Source organism: Notolepis coatsorum (assembly GCF_963971535.1).
Source record: "Notolepis coatsorum genome assembly, chromosome: 1".
NCBI lineage: Eukaryota > Metazoa > Chordata > Actinopteri > Aulopiformes > Paralepididae > Notolepis > Notolepis coatsorum.
The window spans coordinates 108,939,728-108,967,480 of NC_140165.1; the positions used below are offsets into that span (position 1 = coordinate 108,939,728).

Sequence of the window (27,753 nt, forward strand, 5' to 3'; positions counted from 1 at the left end):
TGTTACCGATGTGCGCGCAGTCACATGGCAGCCGAGTGCCGCCTAAAGAAGAGGTGTAGTCGGTGTGACGGAGCCCACCTAGATGTCCTACACGACAGTAACAGAAGAAAGCCTGCACCATCCAGCAGCACAAAGGCAAGTGTTATGTACATTGACCCCGCTAGCAGCGGGGCGCCCAGGTGCTCTTAAAGGTGGTCCGCGTAACACTGAGTTACCAAGATAAGGTCATGGACACTTACGCCGTCCTTGATGATGGGTCAGAGAAGACCCTTCTCCTCGCGTCCGCTGCGGCCCAGCTGGGGCTGCGGGGGAGCGAAAACCAGATGACGATTCGGACAATAAGAAGAGATCTAAAGACGATAAAGGGCGAGAATGTCTCCTTCACTATCGCAGCAAGCGGGCAGCCAGAGAGACGGTATAGGATTACTAATGCTTTCACCAGCCAAGAAATAGGACTATCGCAGTACACCTACCCCATCGCCAAGCTGATGGATAAATATGTGCACCTGCGTCAACTACCTATCCCGCTCATAGACGGTGCCACCCCGACCCTGCTGATAGGCTCCGACCATGCAGACCTCATAGTCCCGATAGACCGGGTCCATACAGGACCCAGAGGTTGTCCTGCAGCAGTCGAGACCCGCCTAGGATGGACATTACAAGGCCCCCTCGCCAAGTCTCTTAACCGAACAGCAGCCACTAGCTGCCTCCACTCCAGAGTGACAGAAGAAGACACCACTCTCCTGCAGCATGTCGAGAGGCTATGGACACTAGAGACAATGCCCTTTAAGAACGAAAAGAAAGACATTCGTTCTAAGGAAGATATTTACGCTATAGCCCTCCTCGAGCAAGGGACAAAGAGAGTCACAGTCAACGGAGTGATGAGATACGCAACTCCACTCCTGAGGCGAGAGGGAATGCCCACCTTTCACGCCACAAAAGAAGCGACGGAGCGGTATCTATTGAACACAGAGCGGCGCCTAGCCAAAGACCCCACTCAAGAGACTGTGTACCGCGCTGAGATTAACAAGCTAATCACAGCGGGACACATAAAGAAAATTGACATTAAAGAGGCCGATCAGACGACCTAATCATGGTACGTGCCGCACCACAAGGTCCACCACAACGGCAAGGATCGTATTGTGTTTAACTGCAGCTACCAGATCGGATCACAAAATCTGAATAAAGAGCTCTTGCCCGGCCCAACACTCGGCCCCTCTCTACTAGGCGTGCTACTACGCTTCCGCCAGGACAAGGTGGCTATCAGCGGCGACATCAAAGGGATGTTCCTGCAGGTGAGACTAGTGGAGGAGGACAAGCCCCTGCTGCGGTTCCTATGGAGAGAGAGGATCAGAGATGAGCACCCAGCCATCTATCAATGGGAAGTCCTCCCTTTCGGAACCACATGCAGCCCATGCTGTGCTACGTTTGCACTACAAAAACACGTCGCAGAGGACCCAGCAGCAGATGAAGAGGTCCGACAAAGTGTGACAAATAGTTTCTACGTGGACAACTGTTTACAAAGCGTCTCGACGCCAGAAGAAGCCGAGGCTCTTCTACTCAAGCTCCGCGCCTCCCTGATCAAAGGCGGCTTTGATCTCAGGCAGTGGGCCAGCAGCGACCCGCAAGTATTGCGCAGCCTCTCCCCCGAGGACAAGGCAGCGAGCAGCGAGACCTGGATGGCGACCATCCCAGGAGAAGCCCAAGAAATGACACTAGGACTAGTCTGGCCCTTCAAAACAGACTCGCTCCATTATAGACACAAACCCCTGACCAAGGAGCAGGGAAGGTCGACGGCAATACCGACCACCAGACGGAGTGTATACAGAACACTCGCCAGACAATATGACCCGTTGGGATGTATTCTACCTTACACCACCAGGGCAAAGATGATTGTAAGAGCGCTATGGGACAAGGACCAGGGCTGGGACGATCCCATACCCGAACACCTTGCATCCACATGGAGAGAGTGGGAGACGGAACTCCGCTCACTCCCAGGTGTTAACATACGCCGCAGCTACTTCCCACCCACAGTGAGGCCAGAGACATGCAAGATGGACCTGCACGTATTCAGCGACGCCTCCGAAGTAGCCTACGGTTCGGTGGCCTACTTGCGTGCCCGAGAGGAGGGAGGAGAAATACATACTGCTTTCATCCTGGCTCGCTCAAGAATAGCCCCACGAAAGCAACAATCTATCCCGCGTCTAGAGCTCTGCGCAGCCCTAGCAGGAGCGCAGCTCGCCACGTTAATCCAACGTGAACTCACCATCCCGGTGCAAAGAACAATCTTGTGGTCAGACTCCACGACAGTACTCACATGGATCCGGTCTGATTCGTGCAGATACAAGGTCTTCGTGGGAGTCAGAGTCACCGAGATTCAAGAGTTAACAGAAGTAGCGAGCTGGAGGTATGTGGACACCAAACACAACCCAGCTGACGTCATACTAACACTGGCGCTGCTCTGATGGCTGCCTTTCTGATCGCTCCGACGAGACTGTGCTTTATTTTGTTAATTTTTATAGTATTAGGAGTTTTATTTGTACCAACTGTTGGTGCATTATATGTGTATGACCGTCAGTCAATCATTGACATTGGATTAAGAAAAACTTACCGTTTGGATTGCTCTCTGGATCGGATCGCTGAACAGCAGAAATGGCCCGCCGAGATCCTTTGTTATGCCGGCCATGGCCAAGACAAGAAGAAGCCGCCGCGAAGACGAGGAAAGAGAGCCGGGGTCCGGAACAGACTGAGGTCCAAACGACACAGAACCACATTGCCCAGCATATTGTTGGCCAATGTGCAATCGATAGGAAACAAATTGGACGACATCAGAGCAAGGATCCAATTCCAGAGGGACATTCGGGATTGTAACGTCCTCTGTTTCACAGAAACTTGGCTGAGTCCAGATGTCCCGAATCACGCAATAGAACCGGCAGACCATTTCTTCGTTCTCCGCAAAGACCGGACGGCAGAAGAGTCACTAAAGACGAAAGGAGGCGGCATTGCCTTCATGATAAACAAGGAGTGGTGCGATTTAGGCAACACAAAGGAACTGTCTAACCACTGCTCCCCAGACCTGGAGTTTATCACGATAAAATGTCGACCCTTCTTCCTCCCAAGAGAGTTAACGTCCATCATCCTCATCGGAGTGTACATTCCACCACACGCGAACACTGGGGTCGCACTTTCAAAACTTCACGACGAGGTAAACAAACTCCAGGCAGCTAATGTTGACGCTGCCATTTTGGTCTTGGGGGATTTCAACAGCGCGCGTCTTAAAAAGGTGCTGCCGAATTTCTATCAGCATGTGACCTGTCCCACCAGAGGCGAGAACATATTAGACCATGTATACTCGCAATTTAAGAATGGGTACAAGTCACAGGCTCTTAGTCCATTCGGTAAAAGCGATCACGCCGCCATTTTTCTTTTGCCTAAGTACAAACAGAGTCTCAAGCGAACGCCGGTGGTCTCGCGAGAGGTTAAGCGTTGGGCCGTGACGTCAGTGGAGTCACTCCAAGCAGTGCTGGGAAGCACAGAATGGAGTGTATTCCGTGATAACACAGCCAATATTAACGAATACACCGAAACGGTGATTGACTATGTCTGTACTCAGGTAGAAGTAATAATCCCCACCACCAAAATTAATATCTACCCAAATCAAAAGCCCTGGGTAGACAAATCCGTCCGTGAGGCTCTGAAAGTGCGCACATCAGCATACAACACCGGGCTGGTGACAGGCAACATGGAAGAACACAAGATGGCAAGATACAACGTCAGGAGAGCAGTAATAGAGGCAAAACGGCGTTACAGGGATAAAGTTGAACTTCAGTTTGAACAGGCTGACTCTAGAGGCATGTGGCAGGGCCTCAGAACAATGACAGACTACAAAGGAACCCCCCTCAAACTGAACAGTGACATCTCCTTAGCAAATGATCTCAACTCCTTCTATGCGAGGTTTGAGGCTGTGAATAACAACACCAGCCTACAAACCACGGCAATGGGGGGGGGGGGGTCTGCTGATGGAGACTCAGTGTTCAGGGTAACAGAGCATGAGGTGAGACGGATCTTTAAAAAAGTGGATATCAGGAAGGCAGCAGGACCGGACGGCATCCCCGGCCGCGTCCTAAAAGTCTGTGCCGACCAACTGGCCCCGGTATTCACTGACATCTTCAACCTGTCCTTGGAACAGGCCGTCATCCCCACCTGTCTGAAGAAGTCCACCATCATCCCTGTACCCAAAAAATCTACGCCCGCTTGCCTCAACGACTACCGCCCTGTAGCCCTCACCTCCATAGCCATGAAGTGCTTTGAGAAGCTAGTGAAGGGCTACATCTGTTCCTCCCTCCCCATCAACCTGGACCCTCTGCAATTTGCATATCGCCCCAACAGGTCCACGGAGGACGCCATAGCCCATGTGCTGCACACAGCAGCATCACATCTGGACAAGAGGCAGGGGAACTATGTGAGAATGCTGTTCATCGACTACAGCTCAGCATTCAATACCATAGTCCCCTCCAAACTCATAGCCAAGCTCAGGGACCTGGGCTTGAACTATGACCTGTGCCAGTGGGTCCTGGACTTCCTGACGGGCAGACCCCAGGTGGTAAGAGCCGGCAACTGCACCTACTCATCCATCACGCTCAACATAGGGGCCCCCCAGGGCTGTGTTCTGAGCCCCCTCCTCTACTCCCTGTACACACATGACTGCGTAGCACAGCGGAACAACAACACCATCATCAAATTTGCTGATGACACAGTAGTGGTGGGCCTGATCTCTGCCAACGACGAAAGGGCCTACCTGGAAGAGGTAGAGAACCTGTCACAGTGGTGTCAGGAGAACTGCCTCTCCCTGAACGTCAGCAAAACAAAAGAGATGATTGTGGACTTCAGGAGGTCGGGGGTCAAGGACTACAGCCCCCTCAGCATCGACGGGGCACCAGTTGAGAGAGTGAACAGTTTCAAGTACCTCGGAGCCCACATATCCGAGGACTTGACATGGACCACACACATTGACAGTGTTGTGAAGAAGGCACGACAACGCCTCTACTTCCTCAGGCGCCTAAGGAAGTTCCAAGTCAGTCAGAAGATCCTTAGGAACTTCTACTCATGTACAATAGAGAGCATCCTGACCGGCAACATCACCTCCTGGTTTGGGAATAGCACTGCACAAGACCGTAGCAGACTACAAAGAGTGACACGTTCAGCCGAACGCACAATTAGAGGGGGGCTTCCCACCCTCCAGAACATTTACAACAAGCGGTGCAAGGGGAAGGCTAAGAGAATTATTAAGGACTCGAGCCACCCGAACAACTGCCTCTTTGAACTGCTGCCGTCAGGCAAGCGATACCGGAGTCTTATGGCGAGCACAGAAAGACTCAGAAGGAGCTTCTATCCCCAGGCCATCAGGCTGCTAAACGAAAATAATCGCTAAACGAACAATAATCACTATGCAACAACCATCAAATGCACACAGCACACACACCCACACGCACACACTCACTCAAACAAACAACACACTGCAGCACCCACTCTCCACACTTTAGATCACACAAACACACTTACACTTTATATTTATTGATAAAGGATTTGCACTACAACTCGTACACCTACTGTGAATTGTACCTAAACTGCACCTTGTCCATTTATGCCTTGCACTATATAGCATTGTATATTAGTACACTGCACAGTATTGTATATTGTATGGTAACTACGTCTACGAACATTGTACATATGTCTAAACTGAACACTGTGACCTCTTTTTTTACTTCTAATTTTTACTATGTTTTTATTTCATACTTATCTTGTCATGCACAGTCTCTGGAGCGCAACAGTAAGAAGCATTTTGTACAAAAGTATTCTGTACTTCTGTATGACAACTATTAAAGAAACTTGAAACTTGAAACTTGAATCACCCGGGGAATGTCCCTGGATGACCTCACCCGTCACAACCTCTACAGTGACGGACCAGAGTTTCTCAAGCTCCCCGAAGAAGAGTGGCCTACACCCACCCCACGGGAGGCGAGTAAAGAGGAGGCCGAAAACAAGAAACCTATGTTCTGTGGATTGAACACACTCGTCTCCACAGACCCCGACATAGACGATTGCCTCACCCTACAGAGTGCGCAGCTAAAGACATTTCTGTGGCACCACCCAGAGGTTCAGCCCACGACTGACATTTCAGCAGCTGACTACGAAGAAGCAGAACTTCTTCTACTACAACGAGCCCAGAGAGACTTGTTCCTCGACGAGCTAGACTGTCTACAGGGAGCAAAGCCCGTCCCATCAGACAGCAGACTGCTCCACCTAGCCCCCGAGAGCGACGCCCATAGTCTCATCAGAGTGGGTGGTCGTCTGCGGAGAGCCCCAGACTTACCGGATGACGTCAAGTACCCGATAGTCTTGAACAGCCGACACAAGGTCACAGAGCTGATCATAAAGAAATACGACGAGGATGTGCACCACGCAGGGGCAGAGAGAGTCTTCGCGGAGATCAGACGTCGTTATTGGATACTGCAAGGGAGAGAAGCAGTGCGGCGCTTCCAGCGAACCTGTCTAGACTGTCGTAAGTGGCGAGCCCAGCCCAGTATACCCCGGATGGCTGACCTACCTCCCTGTCGCCTCCGACTCGGCGACAAGCCTTTTCACTCCACCGGTATGGACTGTTTCGGCCCGCTGTATATAAAGAAAGGAAGAGGAACCGAGAAGCGGTGGGGTATTGTATTCAAATGCATGACCACCAGAGCGATGCATATCGAACTCCTTCCAACCATGAGCACAGACTCATTCCTTATGGCCTTCCGAAGATTCACATCACGGAAAGGAAAACCGTCTACATTATTGTCTGATCACGGGACAAACTTCAAAGGCGGAGAAAGAGAGCTGAGAGAGAGCTTCCAAGCTATGGGCCCAGAACTTAAGACCCACCTCGCTCCATCCCAGATTGACTTCCAGTTTAATCCCCCGAACGCACCTCACTTCGGTGGAACTTGGGAACGAGAAGTACGTTCTATAAAGACAGCCCTGTACGCCGTGCTTGGGGCCCAGACCGTGGCGGAAGAAGTCTTAATGACAGTCCTCACGGAGATCGAGGGAGTATTGAACTCAAAGCCCCTCGGTTACGTCTCAAGTGATGTAGCAGATGTCGACCCAGTCACCCCCAACACACTCTTGATGGGGCGGCTGGACCCCGCGCTACCCCAGACAATGTACAGGCCTGAAGAAGCGAACGGCCGAAGAATGTGGAGGTACAGTCAAGTACTAGCTGACAAGTTTTGGAGCAGCTTCCTACTCCACTACCTACCGTCTCTACAGACCCGCCAGAAATGGGTGAAAGAGAGAGACAATTTGACAGAAGGAACAGTCGTCATGATTATCGACCAGTCACTACCCCGAGCTATGTGGCCGGCTGGCCGCGTAAGCAAAGTGATCACCGGTGCCGATGGAAAGGTCCGAGCAGCTGAAGTGCTCGTCCAAGGGCGGACCTACACCCGACCCGTGGCGAGGCTAATAGAACTGCCAAGGCTCCCCGATACTATCGATGACGACCATGACCCCATGACTTTGTGAACTGACTGACCCTCACAGCGGACATTGAGTAGTGGACAGTGCGGTTAATCTGTCTCTGCTTAGCTAATTAGGTGGGACTAATTAGGGTGCGGCTGTTACGAAGGATCAGATTAAACCGAATATATATATTTATTTATGGATATATATTGAATAGTATTTGTATGTCGTTTGATATCCCTTGTATATTCCTTGTACATATGCACGGAATATCCCTTTAGCCTACTATAGCCCATAATAGTTCATTCTCTTATTGGACAAAGGACCAGGCGCCAGGGGACCAGCCCCTGGCGTCAAGTTCAAAGGTACCGGCTCCGCTCAGGGATACGGCTACCGAAATGAGAGTGGCACTATTTGTTCACCGTGCATATAAATATGGCGCAAGTAAATGTAGAAGTCCCTTACCCTTCTTCCCAACTTAGTAACAGAACGTGAAGCCTCACCCACGATACGACGTGCGGTGAAGTATGGCCTGTTTGGCCTTAGAATAGCATTGAGACCTCGTGCGAATTAATAACTGAATTGTCAGAGTTTGGCACTGTACCGTCGAGTGCGACGTATTTCTATCAAGTAATAATAGTCTATCGTGTATGGTGCATCGTGCGGTTAGAGTTCTAAAGTGACCAGCATCTCCAACGCTTCCTCGTGTTATCTAGAGTCTTATCCAGGTTGGGCCGACCACATGGCGCTTTCATCCGAGGAGATCTAGGCGAGGACCGAGGGACATGTACACTGGATTACCTACCCGACGACTGCTGAGCCCTATGCGGCTGGAATATATATTTGCTTTGGTACTGTGATTTGTGGAGCGGATAATCGCCGACGCCTGTGAGTGTTGGATTTACCCCCGAGAGGAGTCAAGTTGAGTCGGCGCTCAGAGAGACTGAGGTTGCCTATCTTCTTCTTCATTGTGGAGCTACAGCCTACAAGAGAACCAAGGTGTATTCATCTGCGGATCAAGAGTCTATTGCACTGTCTTCTGTACTTGAAGTCTCCATAGATATCGTTGACCAGACGGTCTACTACCGACGGCTCTCCTACCCCCCCTACCGGCTTACAACCGGGAGGACCCCCTCCAGAATATCCCGCTATATCATTAAGTGTACCATAGATATAATTCCCTAAGAGCCAGGTTGTATACTTGCTTCCTGCGTAACCAGAGATTGGACATTCAGTGTTGATTTGCCTACGAGTACTCATTTGCCTTACAAGTGCATTCAAATGATAAATGTAAGATAAATATTCTATGTACCTTTTGCTCCATTAAATATTTGATTATTACCTTTGACTGGAACCGATTTCATTGTGGAAAGTGTTCATCATATTTAGATATCGTGTACTGTATGGCCAGTAGTTAAAGTACATAAAGCGGTAGTGGTTTAATGATACCATACTTATCAATACAGTCAGGGAATTGTACCCCTCAGTTACAGGTATCATATCGGGAAGGAACAATTGTATCGGAACACAAACATTTACTTGGTTCTTCCTAGACAAACATGCTTACGGTGGTGTAGTGGTTAACACTGCCGCCTCACAGCTAGAAGGTCCAGGGTTTGATTCCCGCTTGGGGACCAGGTTTCCGCGTTGCCAGGTACCCAGGTGGGTTATCTCCCGGGCCTTTCTGTGTGGAGTTTGCATGTTCTCCCCCTGCTCACAAGGGTCCCCCCCCCCGATAAGATAAACCCAATGGAAAAACATCAGATCGCTAATGCTGTCGCATCCCTGATGAAGACGGACAGGAGCACTTGGATTGGTCCCCGTGGCGCGGCCCCACGCCGACGCCCCTATCTGCTGCCGGCTGCCCTTGGGGGGGAAGGACGACGGGATGGGTCAAGTGCAGAGACTCAATCGCATCGGCGACCCAACAAAAATTGCATGTGTGTGTGTGTGTTCCTGTGTGTGAGCCGCCCATCACATGTGTGTGTCGCTGCATGACGAATAAAGACTTCCTCAAAGTCCAGTTATTATTATCATTTACACTGCAATTTCTGAATGGATTTCACTGCCTAACCAAATTTTCCACATGGGAAATAAATACACCATTAGAAAGAATGTGAAGTTTCGGTCTCCACCAAGATGGCAGGTCTCTAGATCAGCCCCGACCCAGCCCGGTGAATTTCGCCTCAATTTTAATAATACCCCAAGCTATACATGTTTTATTGCTCAGTCTCTTTGTATATAAGATGAGTAAAAGTGTGAGAAAGGGAGACAAAGAAAGGTGTGGTAAAAAGGTGCAACAGGGGGATGGCGATGCACGGTTAGCAGCAGAGACTCCATTACCACCTGAGAACACAGATACAGCTACAGGAATGAGCAACACCAATTTGATTCTCACAACACCAATCCATGATTTACACTTGTGCCAATTGCGTGTCCCTAGTATTGGCATTAATAAATCAATGTCATGCTAATATGTCATGTTCTACAGTAGGGCGTACTACTGTGATACCCATTTCAAAGTGCGTGTGTGCGAGGCTCGCTCTCCGCTCGCTCTCTGCTCTCCACGCATTATTTCTACGCTCATACCGGCGTCGGCAAAACTAGCGTAGGTCAGTGGCCAATCAGAGCGCAAAACGCGAACGCGGAAGCACGAACCGGTTGGTAATCGAATAGACGCTAAGAGAACAGTGACATTATTTTCAGCCCGATTGTTTATTAATTTCACTGCAAACCATCTGATCAATATATCAACCCATACTAAATAAAGCCGTTACTGACGATCAAGGAATTATAAACGACCCCCCCCCCCCTTTCCTTCATGCATGATGATGCATAGTGTATACCGATCATATACATTTGAATTTTTTAATATAGCGTGTATAGGAAAGAAACGCCAATCGATAATCTATCATATGCTTCAAGGCCTATAACTACTGTTTATGGAATTACAGCAGAAAATATTAAAAACATACTTATATTCTCGACGCTATTAACACAACAATGTATGAATGAAAAAATATAACGTTCCCACATCCTGAACGATAGATAATCGATGTTGAATGGGCCATAGTAATGTCAATATAGCAATCAAATTTAAAAAGTTATAGCCCTGCAAAGAAGGTAAACATCTCCATAGGCTTTCAACGGTGGCAGACTGGGTACTTTGATGGGCGCAACCCCCGGCGCCCAATGTGTTAATTAGAGAGGTGTCACAAGTGGCCGGGGGGGGGGGGGGGGGGGGGTCGATACTAGTGGGCTTTATATCTGGTGGTTAGGACCTTGAGGAGGTCAGGTTTTTGGTTGCTTATTTTTCACTCCAGCCAGCTTAAATCTTATTTTTCATTTCATTTAGAATGTACTAGGGCTGACCCCGAATAGTCGACTAATTGATCGTTTTATTTTTTTTAAATGATAATTCTTCCAAATCATTCCAAAAAGCAAAGAGGCCTAGAAGCGTGGCTAACGCTAATGGCGCGCATACCAGTGAGGCTAACTGCCTAAGAAATGGGCACAGAGGCACTAAAAGAGGATTTCACCCATCTAATGAACACACTAGACTAGACAAATATCAAGATGTATCCATCAGTGGACCAATTGCATGCTTTCGCAGAGCACAAGAAGCCTTCAGTCGACTCCTTCAGACATTAAGCACCCCCCACAGCCCAAATGGAACGATAAAAAAATATATAATAATAATCAAAGTCGACTATACAAATCCTTAGTCGGGGACAGCCCTAGAATGTACCAACAAGCCTCTCATATGCAGCGTGCTTTATTTAAAAAAAGCCTTTCAAATAATGAGGTCAGATTATTTGGAATGCACACAAAGTGGTCAGCTCAGGGAGAACATGCTGCATAGAGAGAGCTCTACTTGTTGGTGGTTAAGTAATGTGGAGATCCAGGTTATGTTATCTTTGTATGTGGTTTGCAACTATGTTTAATGTTGATAATGCTACACTTAGAGACAGCACACCCTTTCCCTTTTTCTGTTTTGTCATCAAGTGCCTTACTATTCTATAATGTTTATGCCTCGCTTTCTAATCCGTAAATTGGAAGTTCTAAAGTTACATAAGTCATCTTTATGGCGGACACCATTAAGGTCATGAATTATAATGTCAAGGGATTGAACAGCCCAATTAAGAGGAAGAAAATTCTCACAACTGAAACAACTCCAATGCCAAATAGCTTTTATTCAAGAAAGTCATCTTTCCGATGTTGAACATCAGAAACTAAACAGGTCTTGGGCTAATCAGGTTTTCTTCTCCTCCCACCAGGGTAGCAAGAAATCTGGGGTTGCAATTTTAATACACAGGTTGGTAAATGTTTCCCTCATATCTCAATTTTGTGATAAAGAAGGCAGATACATTTTGGTCAATGGATCCATAGGTGGCAGGGAGGTTTCTCTTCTGAGCGTATACGCTCCAAATGATAATAATCCTCAATTTATAACGAAAATATTTAAGTTAATTTTGGAAAAAGCATCGGATCTCCTGCTGTGGGGAGGAGATATTAACTCTATTTGATCAAATTCGTTAGACAAACAGCCAGCATCGACCTCACCTCTCTCCTCAATGTCTAGATCGCTTAAAAATAATTGCCTTGATTGATTATTTCTTTACCAGCAAATCAGAAGCTCATAGGGTGATCAAGTGTGAAATTGTATCTATTACTTTTATCTGGCCATGCACCAGTGGCTCTGGTCTGGAACATAGGAGACTGTTGTTGATCCAGGAGATGGCGCTTTAACAGAGAGCTGCTAAATGACAAGGATTTTGTCCAATTTGTTGAAGGGGAAATGCAACAATACCCTTTTTTTTTATCCACTTTTTCTCCCCATTTTCTATTTTTCTCCCATCCCAATTTCGTATTATCCAATTATCCCCTGTCTTGAACGTTGCTAGACTATGCCTCCCACTGGTTTGTTGTAGTGAGGACGGAAGCCTTGCATCACGTGTCCCCTCCGGTACACGAGGAGGCAGCCTGTCGCATCTTTTCACCGCAGCAGCTCGAACTCTCAGTGGCGAGGAGTAACGTGTGGGAGGCTCGCGTCTATACTTCCCGTAGCCGCATTTCTGCAGGACGCTCTCTGATTGGCCACTGACTGACGCTCTCTGATTGGCCACTGACATGTTTGCCCAATCGCGTGACGAGCTGTGTCTTTGCCCATTTCCGCGTCGAACAGCCTGCAAACTACCTGGCGTTCTATCGCCATGCTCTAAGACAAACTCTAACCTTAACCAACTTCGAAAGAGTGCCTAAGCTTAACCGTCGAAAGAACTTGCCGTCACGCTCTAAGACAAACTCTAACCGTAACCTACTTCGAAAGAGTGCCTAAGCCTAACCAGTGTAGAAACTGATGTTGGCCAATCAGAGAGCGTCCTGCAGAAATGCGGCTACGGAAAGTATAGACGCGGGAGGCTCACGCTGCCCCTGCTACTTCCTGCTTCCGCCGCACCGGCGTCACCAAACCGACCTGTAGGAGTCGCTGTCCACAACGTCCAATCCCCACCCACCGGCTTTCCCACCCTTGAACACTTGCCAATTGTGTTAGTATGAACGACCGGCCAGCCGGTAGCAACGCCGAGAGCTGGGCTCGAACCCAGCGTTTCCTGCGTTAGAGGCGAGCGAAATCAGCCGCCCGAAATGCAACAATACCTTGAATTCAACATGACACCTGAAATTTCTCCTGTGACACTGAGAGTGTGCCAAAGCTTATTTGAGGGGTCGTATAATAGCTTTCGCATTTGCTAAAAAGAAAATAAATGATACATACAGGGTTAGGTTAGAAAATAAAATTAAAAGGTTGGAACACCAGCATAAAATGCAGCAGCTCCCAGAGGTGCTTAAGGAACTTAAAGAGCCGCATCAAGCACTCAATAAACTAACATCTGAAAAGGTTAGGCGTAATTTAAGGTTTATGAAGCAGACATTTTATGAAAGTGGGGACAGAGCTAGCTGCCTGTTGGCATACTGCATATGGAAACAACAAGCCCTGTCTACTGTAGCCAAAATTAAGTCAACCAAAGATTGTATTTGATTTTATTAAGGATCCCCATTAGCTGGTGCCATAGCAACCAGCTAGTCTTCCTGGGGTCCACACACAATAAAACATACAAAAACAATTATTGTTGCAAAAACAAAATTATTAAAAGTCATAGCTGGAAAGAAGGGAAGGGAAGGGAAAGAAGAAGGGAACAACTCGTATTTAGCAAAACCAGAGGAAATATCCTCAGCATTCGCAGAGTTTTATAGAATGCTTTATAAGAACACCGGTATCTGTAATGAAGATGAAGTGAATGAGATAAAAACCTTTTTGCAAAACATTAATCTCCAAAATCTGTCAGAATCGGCAAGAGACTAAATGGAAGCCCCCATTACAGATTCTGAAATTGGAGAAGTAATTGGAAATCTTAAAAATAATAAAAGTCCAGGCCCGGATGGATTTTGGCCCCCTTATTGCTGCAGGCATAATGTGGCCCGACGTGACCAAACCCGACTTAGTCCGGCGAGATACAAGCGTCAGAAAATGCGAAAATGTCTTGCACTTCAGAATATCGAAAAAATCGAAATCTTGCTTTTTTGACTGCGTTGAAATGTCATTGCTCTGTTCCCTTATTTGCAAACTTTAATACAACTTGTAAATGAGTTAATTATTGTTAGATTGTCCGACAGTATTGTGTCTCAATACTGTGGAAAGACTACAGGCGAGGGCTATACGCTGGGTGGTCTATCTGTGCGTGCTTCATGCATTAATCACAGGTACTTAACAAGGTGTTAAAAACACACACAAGCACACAAGCACTCCTTTCTTAGCAGAGAGAACGAAAATGTAATACACTTATCTTAACGTTATAAGTTACAGCAACTTAACTTGTGACAAACGCAGTGTCTATATTAAAAAGACCTTCATCATAAAACGTGAGTCGGGACTCGGGTGTATTGTCATTAAACAACATTAAAACACATTTCGAATGTCACAAATTTTATGAGCGAACGAATTTTGTTCGAGTGGATTTATTGCAACTTAATGCTGTCCTTATTTTAATGTTGCGCTTTGTTATTGCATGGCTTGAATCCGCAGCAGTAAGCCAGATAAACAAATTTATTAACGCGCCTGTCAGGCATCCTCGAAATTCTCTGCTGTCTCCTCTGCAAGCAGTGCTCTCGCCTGTCTGTGTGTGTCTGGCTACTCTGATTCAATCACATTCAGCGTCCCGTCAGCGTTTCTCCCCCCCACCCACAGTCTGCGAATCAGAGCAGAGTAGGGCGGGTTTTCACGGAATGAAAACAGTCTCTTTCAGCGGGTCCCAGTCAGAGCGAGAGTTGACAGCGCGTCTACAGGTAGTCTAATCTGCAGGTACTGTACCTAGTAACCTCGTTCCCAGTTTTACAGTATCTCCGTGCTGAATGGACTGAAAAATATGCGTGCATCCTCCCAGCACCAAACCAGTGCCAGAGCTCTTGTGAAGAGTGGCATATTTGAAACGCCACTATGAAACAAAACACAGTTATTTTGATGCAGCCTTTCCTAAAAATTCAGTGCTAAGAACCACAAAAATAAATGGAATGAAATCATCATATCAAGCTACAAGCAGAATTATTGTTAAAGCTATGTCACAACGAGAAAAAGCAACCAAGTCTTCACTCAGTGGCATGGGTGTTGGCTAAACACAAGAAGCCATTCTCTGATGCATACATAATAAAATAATGTATGACTGAAGTGATGAAGACCATGTTTGAAGGCAAACAAAAGCAAATCCCCCTCAGATCACAGCAACCAGAATAACTGAAATACTGGATGATGATTTGATTAAACAGCTTTGTGATAGAATAAAAAAAAATGCACAGTGCATTTCCATAGCTGTGGATGAGTCCACTGACACCACTGAGAATGCTCAGTTGCTGGTGTTTGTGAGGTTTTAGTGAGTTTGTGAGAAGATTGGATCAGTTAACTCTTTCACTACCACACTACAGAAGGTTAACTCTTTCACTACCAACTACAGAAGGTTAACTCTTTCACTACCACACTACAGAAGGTTAACGCTTTCACTACCACACTACAGAAGGTTAACTCTTTCACTACCACACTACAGACGGTTAACTCTTTCACTACCGACTACAGAAGGTTAACTCTTTCACTACCACACTACAGAAGGTTAACTCTCTCACTACCACACTACAGAAGGTTAACTCTTTCACTACAACACTACAGAAGGTTAACCCTTTCACTACCACACTACAGAATGTTAACTCTTTCACTACCACACTACAGAAAGTTAACTCTTTCACTACCACACTACAGAAGGTTAACTCTTTCACTACCACACTACAGAAGGTTAACTCTTTCACTACCACACTACAGAAGGTTAACCCTTTCACTACCACACTACAGAATGTTAACTCTTTCACTACCACACTACAGAAGGTTAACTCTTTCACTACCACACTACAGAAGGTTAACTCTTTCACTACCACACTACAGAAGGTTATATTATCGTACTTGGCCATCGCGTCCCGCTCTGTAAGCCTATCGAGATAGTAGGGACTTGTTGAGGCAACGTCAATTTATTTTTTACACATTATGAAAGTACAGATTCATACCTTCAAAATAAGCCATCACTTGAAAATTTTGGTGGGATACTTTTCAAGCTACTTCCTATGAATCATGGTGATATCACAAAACGTATTCAGAGAAAATGGCCTTGAAAGTTTCACACTTACAGTGTTAAACAACTACAACCCTAACCAGAATGCATTGTAATCCTGCATGGCCCCCCTCTCTCTCTCTCTCTGGGTGCAATTAACACCTCTAGTGCAGACTCTTTTGTTATTACAACGACTCTGTCTTGTGGCACTGCCAACACACACCCAAGGAAAAGTCATGATAGTTTAGTGAAAGAGTTAACCTTCTGTAGTGTGGTAGTGAAAGAGTTAACGTAAGGTTATGTATATAACCTAGTTATATGAGTACTGGCTAAGCGTCCCGCTCTGTAAGCCTATCGAGATATACCTCATCTCATGTACCTATTGTACTCCATCAACGAAAAAACAAGTACACCTACACCTGCCGGGTCCTGCCCCTATGGAGGCGTAGCCTATAAGACAGTAGGCATGGTCACCAAACACTCTTCCTCTTTTTTCGTTTCCATCATAACGGTTGCAGTGCACCTTATGTAAACTAGTTGAAAAGATTAGAGAAATTGTGTAATGTTGAATGCTTACCGGAGGTTTGCTTACCCCTGGCATCTTCGAGGCATGTTTCAGCGACACGTCGGGCCTGTGTTGATGTTTCCTCGTCTGACGGCAGCAGACCAAGGGGCAGCATACAAGGTTTGGCTATCGAGCCGGCTTGTACAAAGGTAGGCCCTGTGTCATCAGGCATTAATGTTGGTATTGGTAATGCTGTGGAGTATGTTTCGGCGCCAGGGCCGGGGTGGCTTGGTGAACGTTCCACTGCAGTGGACGATTTCCTGGCGATCCTGGAGCACGCTGCTAACGCTAATGCTACTAATGCTACTGCTAATGATAATGTTGATGCTGAAATGGGTTGTTGTTCTAATAATCCCCGCCGCGGGACAATGCCGCTTTTCCCTCCTCTTGCCCGCTTCATTGATGAAGGTCAGTCGGTTGCTAATGTGGGGGGTTTCGCTGAGTCCTATTTACCTTTTTTACGGGTAAACGGGCTAACAACAGGGTGCAGGCCGGGTGTACCGTGGCTACGTAGCCAGGTAGCTTTGTTCCTGTGCCCCGGCGGGGATGAACGATGTCCCACCCGGCCGATGCTTGAGAGCGAATCGGCTCGGAGGGTGGCAGTATGGACGGATGAGTGGTATACTGCTGCAGGATGGTTTGTAGCGGTGGCCAGTGTTATGGCTCAGCTGGCTAGTTTCCTATCCACATTGGCGTCGGGTAGTAGGGCTATGGGTCCAGCCGACATTGTAAACATGTTGCATGTTTGTGGTGTTATAGAGATCTTGACTCAGTCGCAAGCTATAACTGCGGGGAGGATTAGGATGCTATCAACGTTTGTTGTTAGGCATGTTTGGTTGGAGCACTCTCCTCTTGGGGAAGAGGATAGGTTTTCTCTCCTCACGACTCCTTTTTCCACGGAAAGACTTTTTGGTCGTTCTGTGGAGGCGCAGGCGGTTGTTGATCTGGGTCCTACACCGCCTCACGCTGTGCAGCCAGAGGTTGGAGCACGGCCTCGTCAACGACTGGGTTCCACAAGGCCGACAGCCTTGGCGGCCGAGGGATCGGCCATTTTGGGTGAATTCGGCTTGGATAAAACAAGCCGTCGTCACTTTGCCGCGAGCAGCCCACTCCCCGTTCAATCCTCTCTCTGTTACCCACGGAAGCGGGGCTCTGATCGTTTTCCTTTGGCTGCGGGCCGCGAACCTTCTTTGAAGCGCATGCGGCCCCATTCTTCACTTCTCATGGGGACAGGGGCTGACACCCAGTTGATGGCTGAGCCTGGGTCTGTCCGTGAGAATGTTGTGCTGTCGCGTGGCTCCTGCACCACACGTTGTGTGATGGATGAGCCTGGTGTTACAGCTGCCACTAGCTACAGTGGTCAGCAGGGGGACTCGAGGCCTCTTCTGTTGAATGCACAGCAAGGGTTACCCCGGCCTCGCCTTCGCCAGGCGGGGTATCACGCTGATGCCTCCCACTCCCGTGAGAGCGGCAGTGGTCTGCAAAGAAGAGGCGAGCGTGATTTGGGTGGTAGCAATATCACTGCAGGGCTTCGGCGTGTAGGAGCCCATGGGGTCCTCATGCCTTGCGTGTCTAGCTGCGGAACAACTCCTCAGCATGCGCTAGAGGGGTGTTCAGGGGGGGGGGTGTGTGTCAACCAGTTTGATGACAGCTTCTCCCGTATCAAACCGGCCCTTTCTGTCGGGGTCCCCCCTTGGGTGCGTCGCACAGCGGGAGGGACCGGGCCAACTATCTACTGTTCCTTGCGGCCCAGCGTCCGTTGACGGCGGGTGCGCTGTGGGATTATTTTCACATATGGCGACAAGAATGCCGTTTGGAGGGGTGGATAGAGAGAACGTTGAGGGAGGGGCTTGTTTTGCAGTTCGCACAACCCCACCCTCCGTTCTCAGGTTTGGTGCCGACCCTATTGTCAGGGTCAGAAGCAGTGACAGCCCTGGCCGACGCGATCCAATCTCTGTTGGCGAAGCAGGCCGCCGTCGTGGTTCCGAGAGAGGACGCAATGTCAGGCTTCTACTCCCGTTATTTTCTGATACCCAAGAAAACAGGGGGGGTCAGACCTATACTGGATCTGTCCGCGTTCAATCGGTTGATTGTAGCGAGACCGTTCAGGATGTTGACCGTCAAACTCCTTCTGCTTGCTGTCAGAAGGGGAGACTGGTTCACCTCCATAGACCTGAAGGATGCGTATTTTCACATCCCGATTTTCCCTCCTCACAGGAAGTTCCTACGGTTCCTGTTTCAGGGCGTAGCGTACGAGTACCAGAGGCTGCCGTTCGGCTATTCTCTGGCTCCCCGCACATTCACCAAGTGCGTGGCGACTGCGCTGAAGCCTCTACGTCGTCGGGGGATACGTGTTCTATTCTATCTCGACGACATTCTACTCCTCAGTCGTTCGGAGGAGGTTGCCAGGTCTCATACCAGGCTGGTGGTGGAATTCCTCACCAGGCTGGGTTTTGCTGTGAATTGGAAGAAGAGTACACCTCTTCCCAGTCAACAGGTGGAGTACTTGGGCTTGACGTTGAGGTCGAGGCCCATGATTGTAACCCTCTCGGAGCAGCGCCGGGTGTCTATCATTCGCACGCTCGGGGGTTTCCGTCTGGGAGGGACGGTCACGGCGCTGCAAGTGATGCGTCTGCTCGGTATGATGGCATCTGCTCACACGGTGGTTCCTCTTGGCCTCCTCTTCATGAGGAGGATGCAGAGGTGGTTTTTCTCTATGAGAATAGATCCGGTGAGGGACAAATGGAAACGGTTGACGGTTCCTTTGTCGATATGGGGAGATCTCGCCCATTGGAAGAGGCTGGGTATCCTCACCATTGGGGTCCCCATGGGCAGCAGGCGCTCACACGTCACGGTTTTCACCGACGCCTCTCTCACGGGTTGGGGAGGGACGTGTCGGACCCACGCAGTGGGGGGCAGCTGGACGGAGGTTCATGCTGGCCCGTCTACCCCGCACATCAATGTGTTGGAATTGAAGGCGGTCCTCCTGGTCCTCAAACGGTTCGACCACCTGGTGGTAGGCGAGCACGTTTTGGTCAGGACAGACTGTGTGACGGCAGCGGCGTATATCAACAGGCAGGGTGGGACTCGTTCCATCTGCTTGCTCCAGGTGGCGGTCGAACTTTGGCTATGGGCATCTCGCAGGCTGCGCAGTCTGAGGGCGCTCCACATCCCTGGTGCAGAGAATATGGGCGCGGATATGATGTCTCGGGGCGGTCCTCGTTACGACGAGTGGGAACTCCGCCCCGACATAGTCAGACAGATCTGGAATCGGTTCGGGGAGGCCTCGGTAGATCTGTTTGCGAGCCGACGCTCTCACAAGTGCCCCTTGTGGTTCTCGGTCAGTCGAGCAGATCATCCCCCCTTGGGGGTGGATGCCTTCTCGACCTTTCCATGGCCGCCCGGTCTTCTGTACGCCTTTCCTCCTGTACAGCTGTTGGGTCAGCTGTTGGAGCGGATACGGAGGGAGCGCAGGACGGTGATCCTGGTTGCGCCGGACCGGGGCACGGCAGTGTGGTTCCCGGTCTTGATCCAGCTTCTGGTCGCTCCTCCTTGGGTTATTCCTTGGTCGGCGACGGCCCTCTCCCAGCACAACGGGTCACTGTTCCAGTACCCGATGTTGGGCCAACGCCTGTTGGTGTGGCTGGTGGGAGGGTAAGTCTGGAGAGGATGGACCCTTCTGTGGTTGATACCATCCGGAATGCACATGCTCCCTCCACTGTCGCGCTTTACGCGGGCAGATGGCGTATGTTCCAAGAGTGGTGTAAGTCTCCTGCCCCCTGGATGCTGTCCTGGGTTATCTCCAGTCTCTCCTTGGTAGACTGTCGGCTTCGACGGTGAGGGTATATGCGGCGGCTATATCCTCCTATCATGAGGGGTTTGAGGGGAATGTCTTGTTCAGCCACCCTCTTGTGAAGCGTTTCCTGCTTGGCGCTTGACGCGTTAAGCCGGTGCAACGCTCTTTTGCTCCGACTTTGGATCTTCAATTGGTCCTCGGTCGGTTGTCCTTGGCCCCGTTTGAGCCGCTCGAGCAGGCGCCGTTGGGACAGCTGTCTTTCAAGACCGCGTTCCTGCTGGCTGTCACCTCCGCTAAACGTGTGAGTGAGCTCTGTGCTCTTTCGGTACGTCCAGAGTGCCTGTCTTTTCGGGCCGATTGCGGTGCCACTCTGCGACCTAATCCTGCTTTCATGCCTAAGAATATCCAGAGTTCCTTCCGCTCCCGGGATATTGTGGTTCAGGCGTTTCGTCCTCCTCCTCACACTAGTGAGTTAGATGCGGGCCTTCACCTGTCATGTCCGGTCCGTGCTTTGGGAATTTACCTCAGCCGTACTCAGGACTTCAGGGTTACCGATCAGCTTTTTGTCTGTCACTGTGGTTCTCGTGCCGGTAAGGCACTGTCGAAACAGCGCCTGTCCCATTGGTTGTGCGAGGGCATTGCCCTCTGCTACACGTTGGCTGGGCAGGATCCCCCTGGGGGCGTCAGGGCGCACTCCACTCGTGGGGTGGCTGCCTCTGCCGCTCTCCTGGGTGGGGCCTCGTGGAGGACATCTGTGCTGCAGCTTCATGGTCCTCCCCGGGCCCCTTTGTAAGGTTTTACCTCATGGACATGACCGGGGGTTCTGTCTCCCAGGCGGTTCTGGGGTCTGTGGCCTTTCCTGCTTCCCGTCCTTTGGTAGCGTAGCAGGAGTGTGTGGGTATGGGCCACAGTGTGTTAGGTCACACGTGGTTCCGCCTGTGCTGTGTGTTCAAGGGGTTCTAGTTCCCTCTTGCTCGCACTTAGGTGGAGTTGACTGCACCCCCCCTTCATTAGGAAGGATGGGGTGACGGGGCTCCCCAAACCCCTTGATGTGGGCTTACGGGTCCTCAGGGGGTGCATCTGTCGGGCCTCGCGTCCGCTCTAACCCATATCTCGATAGGCTTACAGAGTGGGACGCGATGGCCAAGTACGATAATATAACGTAAGGTTATGTATATAACCTAGTTATATGAGTACTGGCTAAGTGTCCCGCTCTTAAGCGGCCCTGAGTTCCCTTTTGAGGGATCTTTTACTGGAAACGGGATTTTTGGCGAGGAAGAGTGTTTGGTGAGTCTTATAGGCTACGCCTCCATAGGGGCGGGACCCGGCAGGTGTAGATGTACTTGTTTTTTCATTGATGGAGTACAATAGGTACATGAGATGAGGTATATCTCGATAGGCTTACAGAGCGGGACGCTTAGCTAGTACTCATATAACTAGGTTATATACATAACCTTACGTTAACTCTTTCACTACCACACTACAGAAGGTTAACTCTTTCACTAAACTATCATGACTTTTCCTTGGGTGTGTGTTGGCAGTGCCACAAGACAGAGTCGTTGTCATAACAAAAGAGTCTGCACTAGAGGTGTTAATTGCACCCAGAGAGAGAGAGAGAGGGGGGCCATGCAGGATTACAATGCATTCTGGTTAGGGTTGTAGTTGTTTAACACTGTAAGTGTGAAACTTTCAAGGCCATTTTCTCTGAATACGTTTTGTGATATCACCATGATTCATAGGAAGTAGCTTGAAAAGTATCCCACCAAAATTTTCAAGTGATGGCTTATTTTGAAGGTATGAATCTGTACTTTCATAATGTGTAAAAAAAAATTGACGTTGCCTCAACAAGTCCCTACTATCCACGGCTGGTCACATATGACCACTAATTTCAGATGAAAACACTCCCTGAAACGTGGGGGGATGCTATTATCACAGTAATTCACAAAGAAGGGAAAGTCGCAACACTATGTGGGTCCTACCACCCAATATATTTACAGAACTGTGATTTAAAGGTTCTTACCACTATTTTAGCCCGGAGGCTAAATTCTGTTATAAAAGAAATGATACACCCTGATCAAACAGGATTCATTACAGGCAGATATTCTGGTAATAATATAGGAAGGCTCTTGAATGTGATGGCTTTTTCCCAGAAGGGGCAGGATGAAGCAATGGTCTTAGGATTGGATGCCGAAAAGGCTTTTGCACGGGTTTCGTGGGCATTTGTATTTCAAACTTTAGAAAAATTGGGTTTTGGCCCAATATTCATGAATTATATTAAAGTATTGTATTCAGATCTGAAGTCCTCTGTGCGATATTGGCAATATGGCAATATTTCCATCCCTTTCAGCTTACAACGGGGAGTTTGGCAGGGTTGCAGTCTCTCTCCACTACTGTATGATATTTTAATAGAAGTGCTGGCCCAGTTGATAAGGGAAGAGGTAAATATTAGGGTGTGAAGGTGGGTGGGGAAGAGCAAGATTTCTATGTATGCTGATGATGTCCTCCTCTACCTATCCGATCCAGTGAGGTCGATTCCATGCCTTATGATTACAATTAAAACATTTGGTTATTACTCTGGATATAAAATTAACATAGATAAAGCAGAGGCACTGGCTATTGGGGGGAACATTTCTCAACAGGCCAGATCCCTCTTCCCTTTTAAATGGCCAAGTACTGGTATTAAATATTTAGGCATTACCATAACACCCACATTTGACCAATTGTATAAGGCCAACACCAGGCTTATCAATAAGATCAGAGAAGATGTGGATATGTTGCCCATCCCAATTCAATTCGAGGTCCTGACTGAATTATGTCGTTAAAGAACCCAGGACGCCTATCGTAAAGAGTAGGGGGCTCCCCGACGTTCCTGGCCAAATTCCCAATCAGGTCTCTGACATCAAGGCCACCTAATCACCCCTTCCCCTTAATTGGCTGATATCAATCCCTGTCTCCTGAGCTGTTCAGCCATTGTGTAGTGTGATGTGTGCCGGGTGCCAGTGTATGGTAGCCATTGAACCTGCATAGCCCAAGGTTGGGTGCTACCAGTGGTGGTGAAGGAGGCAATTTCCACCCTACATTGAGTGTCTATAAAAGCGCTATATAAATGCAATTAATTAATTATTAATGAATTGATAACCCCAATTTTAATTTACTAAATCGATTACTCTCACATTTCATTTGGCAGGGGAGATTACCTAGAGTGCGTTTCAAAACATTACAGCTGGCCAACACTGCTGGCGGTTTGGCTCTCCCTAATCTCAAATATTATTTTTGGGCTGCTCAACCCTTGCACACCTGAATCACAGATGATTTGATCAAGATGGTTAAAATGGAAAAAGATTTATCTACACACAAACAACTTACTGTCTTATTATTTTCTGGGCATAAGATAAGGGAGGACTATATAGGTGTGTAAGGCTGGGCGATATGGCCAAAAATGTTATCACGATAACGATATGATAATGTTATCATATCGATAATTATCGATAAGTATTACAATAAAAAAGAAAAAAATTTAACAACAGATGTATGTTTATTTTGCAGCAATTCTTTGTTGTTGCCGCCATCTTTAGTGTTACATCCCCTCACACTCCAGTTCTCAGGCTGCAGCTGGTTTGAAAGCGAAAGTAAACCGGCTTCTCTGCTGGCTGTGGCTCCAGGGGAGTTGAACAGTTCTGGCTCTGCTAGTTTCTTTTCTATCTTTTGGCGCTTTTTTGGTGGACAAACCACCGCACATGTGCACCGTTACTCGCGACTGGAGACTAGCTCTGCTAGCGCACATAGCCTACTGACTGTGTACAGACGGTTTCAAACAGTATTTATTTTGTTTATAAAAAAAAGAAATGTAAGCATTTTTACAGCTTTTATTGGCCATACAAGACCGACAGAGGAGAGGGAGAACGGGAGAAGATGTGGGGAGGACATGCGACAAATCAGACGGCCGCGTAGGTGTGCGAGGCACTATGGCACACACTGGGGCGCCCTCAAACTGTATTTTAAATTAGAAAGCAAACAAAATAAATGGACAAGAGAAAAATAAATCTCAATTTGGTCAGTATTGTCATTTGGACAAGCAAAGCCATTACTTTAAGTTGCAGGCAAGAAAGACAAGTCTGTCCACTGTCTCTGGTTTTAAAACAGCCCTGTTGCAGGTCACACAAAAAAAAGAAAAACAAGTATTGATATTTCTTTTATTATCTATGGATTATTAACACATTAACACAGCCATTAGACGGGCCCCTCTCTATGAAGGCCACCTTTCCATTACAAACGTTCACTGTGCGTCACGTTGTTTGTAGAGCTAAATCTATATTTTATATTATAGCTATGGATCCAATGTCATTGACAGTATGAACCTTCCGTTCAATATGCCATAAAGAAATAATTTTTTCATCAATACGTTCCCGTTTTATACCGTGGTGAATATGAGTGGCACATTAGAAACATATTTTGATATTTGTCCATTTATAGTTGAATTTGTATTTGACTTATTTCAGTAATGAATCACGTTTTTGTATTAATTTAGATGAGATAAGTGCCCATTGTATGAAATTGTCTCTTCATCTGAGTTTCTCTCTCTTCTCCAGAGTAATTGCAGCCTTGCTGCTGTCTCCAACGACGAGAGAGATTCAAGTCTTCACAGCTGTGACCAATGTGGAAAGAGCTTCACCCTAAAGACACAGCTTAAATTACACCAGTGCATTCATACAGGAGATAAACCCCACCACTGTGACCTGTGTGAAAAGACTTTCAGTCGAGCGGGAGACTTACAGAGACACCAGCGCATTCATTCTGGAGAGAAACCCTACCACTGTGAACTGTGTGGAAAGAGCTTTAGTCACTTATTCAATTTAAAGACACACCAGCGCATTCATACAGGAGAGAAAAACTACCACTGTGACCAGTGCGGAAAGAGCTTCAGTCTATTATGCAATTTCAAGAGACATCAGCGCATTCATACAGGAGAGAAACCCTACCACTGTGACCTGTGTGAGAAGAGGTTTAGTACATCAGTCCATTTAAAGAGACACCAGCCCATTCATACAGGAGAGAAGCCCTACCACTGTGACCTGTGTGAGAAGAGGTTTAGTAAATCAGTCCATTTAAAAAGACACCAGCGTGTTCATACAGGAGAGAAACCCCACCGCTGTGTCGTGTGTGGCAAGAGTTTCGGTCAGGTAGGAGATTTAAGGAACCACCAGCGTATTCATACAGGGGAGAAACCCTACCACTGTGAATACTGTGGGAAGAGCTTCAACCGCTCTGGAACTTTTAGGAAACATCGGCGTGGCCATACAGGAGAGAAACCCTACCACTGTGACCTGTGCGGGAAGAGCTTTGGTACATTAGTCCATTTAAAGAGACACCAGCCTATTCATTCAGGAGAGAAGCCCTATCATTGTGACATGTGTGGGAAGACATTTAGTACATCAACCCATATAAAAAGACACCAGCGCGTTCATACAGGAGAGAAACCCCACCTCTGTGTTGTGTGTGGCAAGAGTTTCGGTCAGGCAGGGGATTTAAGGAACCACCGGCGTATTCATACAGGAGAGAAACCCTTTCAGTGTGACCTGTGTATCAAGAGTTTTCGTCAGGCAGGAGATTTAAGGAGACACAAGCGTATTCATACAGGCGAGAAACCCTATGACTGTGACATGTGTGGCAAGAGTTTCAGACAGGCAGGAGATTTAAAGAAACACCAGCGTAGCCATACAGGAGAGAAGCCATACAACTGTGACCAGTGTGAGAAGAGTTTCACTAACTCTGTATCTTTGAAGACACACCAGCGTATTCATACAACATAGAAACCTGGGTCCTCATTTATCAATGCTGCGTACGCACAGATATGTGCGTAAACCGTGCGTACGATCATTTCTAAGCAAAGTGGGATTTATCAACATGAATGTGTGCTTGAGATTGTGTGTATATATATGCACAGCTCAGACCGTGCGCACCTGTCACCAAGTGGTAGAATACGGAAACTGCAAGACGGAAATAAACGTTCATGCATTAGTTTCAACACCGACGTCTTCGGCATGACCCGTAATGAATTATAGTTAATTGTAAAATAGCGACATTAGTGTAATTATTGTCAAACCCTATAAATAGCATTTGGAATAGGTCTTTCCGAATTGATGCAACATGGTTTATAGCGTTATAGAAATACTTCTCGCGGGGTGCACTCCGTGGGGAGCTGTTTTCAGAGATAGGGCAGTCTATTTGCCGAGAGAACATAATATTAAGTAGAGTCCGCTACCCGAGACACATTCTCCTTGATTTGTACCGCAATTTGGGACCCAAATTGGAGCGTGGAACAAAACGCAGTGTTGGATGTCATAATTTCCCCAACCCCCAACTACATACAATACCCATATATCAATAATAACAGCAGGCTGAGGCCAAGAGAGGATCTTACGCCAGGTTACCCAACGTCATCGGAGCAATAGACTCTACCCATGTAGCTTTCAAAGCTCCATCAATAAACAAATCCAGTTATATGAATAGAATGGGATTCCACTCTGTCAATGTACAGATAATCTGCTATGCGCAATTGCGCATTTGGCTGATAATGCCGTTACCGGTGGCCGGGAGGAACACGACTCATTCAGGCCTAATTGTATTTAATTCAATTGTAATGTGATTAATAATAATAATAATAATAATAATAATAGATCAAATTTATATAGCGCCTTTCATAGAACCCAAGGTCGCTTCACAATCAGGACAAAAAATAGGGCAAGGAAAATAGGGGGGGGGGGGGTGAGGGAAGGTAAGGGATAATGGACCTAATCTAATCTAAACTAACTGATGGGGAAAGCCTTGGTGAAGAGGTGTGTTTTTAGAGCGGATTTGAAGGTGTCCAGGGTTGGGGCGTTGCGGATTTCGGGGGGGAGAGAGTTCCAGAGGGTAGGGGACGCCACGCTGAAGGCTCTGTCCCCAAAAGTCCGTAACCTGGTGCGAGGGATGGAGAGCTGACCCAGATCAGAGGATCGTAGGTTCCGGGATTACTGGGGTATCTGTAATTAAAATATCACTTAAATGCAGATCGGGGTTATCCACTGAAGCCATAATGACTCTGACCAAAACCAACGACCCAACAGGAGCGCAATTATAACGGGCTCACACGCGCACAATAGGCATTGTAGAGCACAGTTGGCCTGCTGAAAGCAGCAATTCAGTCAAGAGAATCATACCGCAGTTTTAAGTAAATCTACCCTTGCAAGGTCTAACTTGAA

The 27,753-nt window shown here is 47.8% G+C and overlaps 1 protein-coding gene across 1 annotated transcript in view; it reads left to right on the forward strand.

The window, feature by feature from the left end:
- The window catches only part of LOC311244266 (uncharacterized protein), a 55,831-nt gene extending 28,589 nt beyond the window's left edge, over positions 1-27,242 (forward strand). The window contains exons 5-6 of the mRNA XM_084333682.1: positions 11,781-11,818; positions 25,102-27,242. Of these exons, the coding sequence (XP_084189808.1) occupies positions 11,781-11,818; positions 25,102-25,189 (126 nt within the window). The 3' untranslated portion in view covers positions 25,190-27,242. The remainder of the gene's footprint in view (positions 1-11,780; positions 11,819-25,101) is intronic.
- Positions 27,243-27,753: the final 511 nt, after the last annotated feature.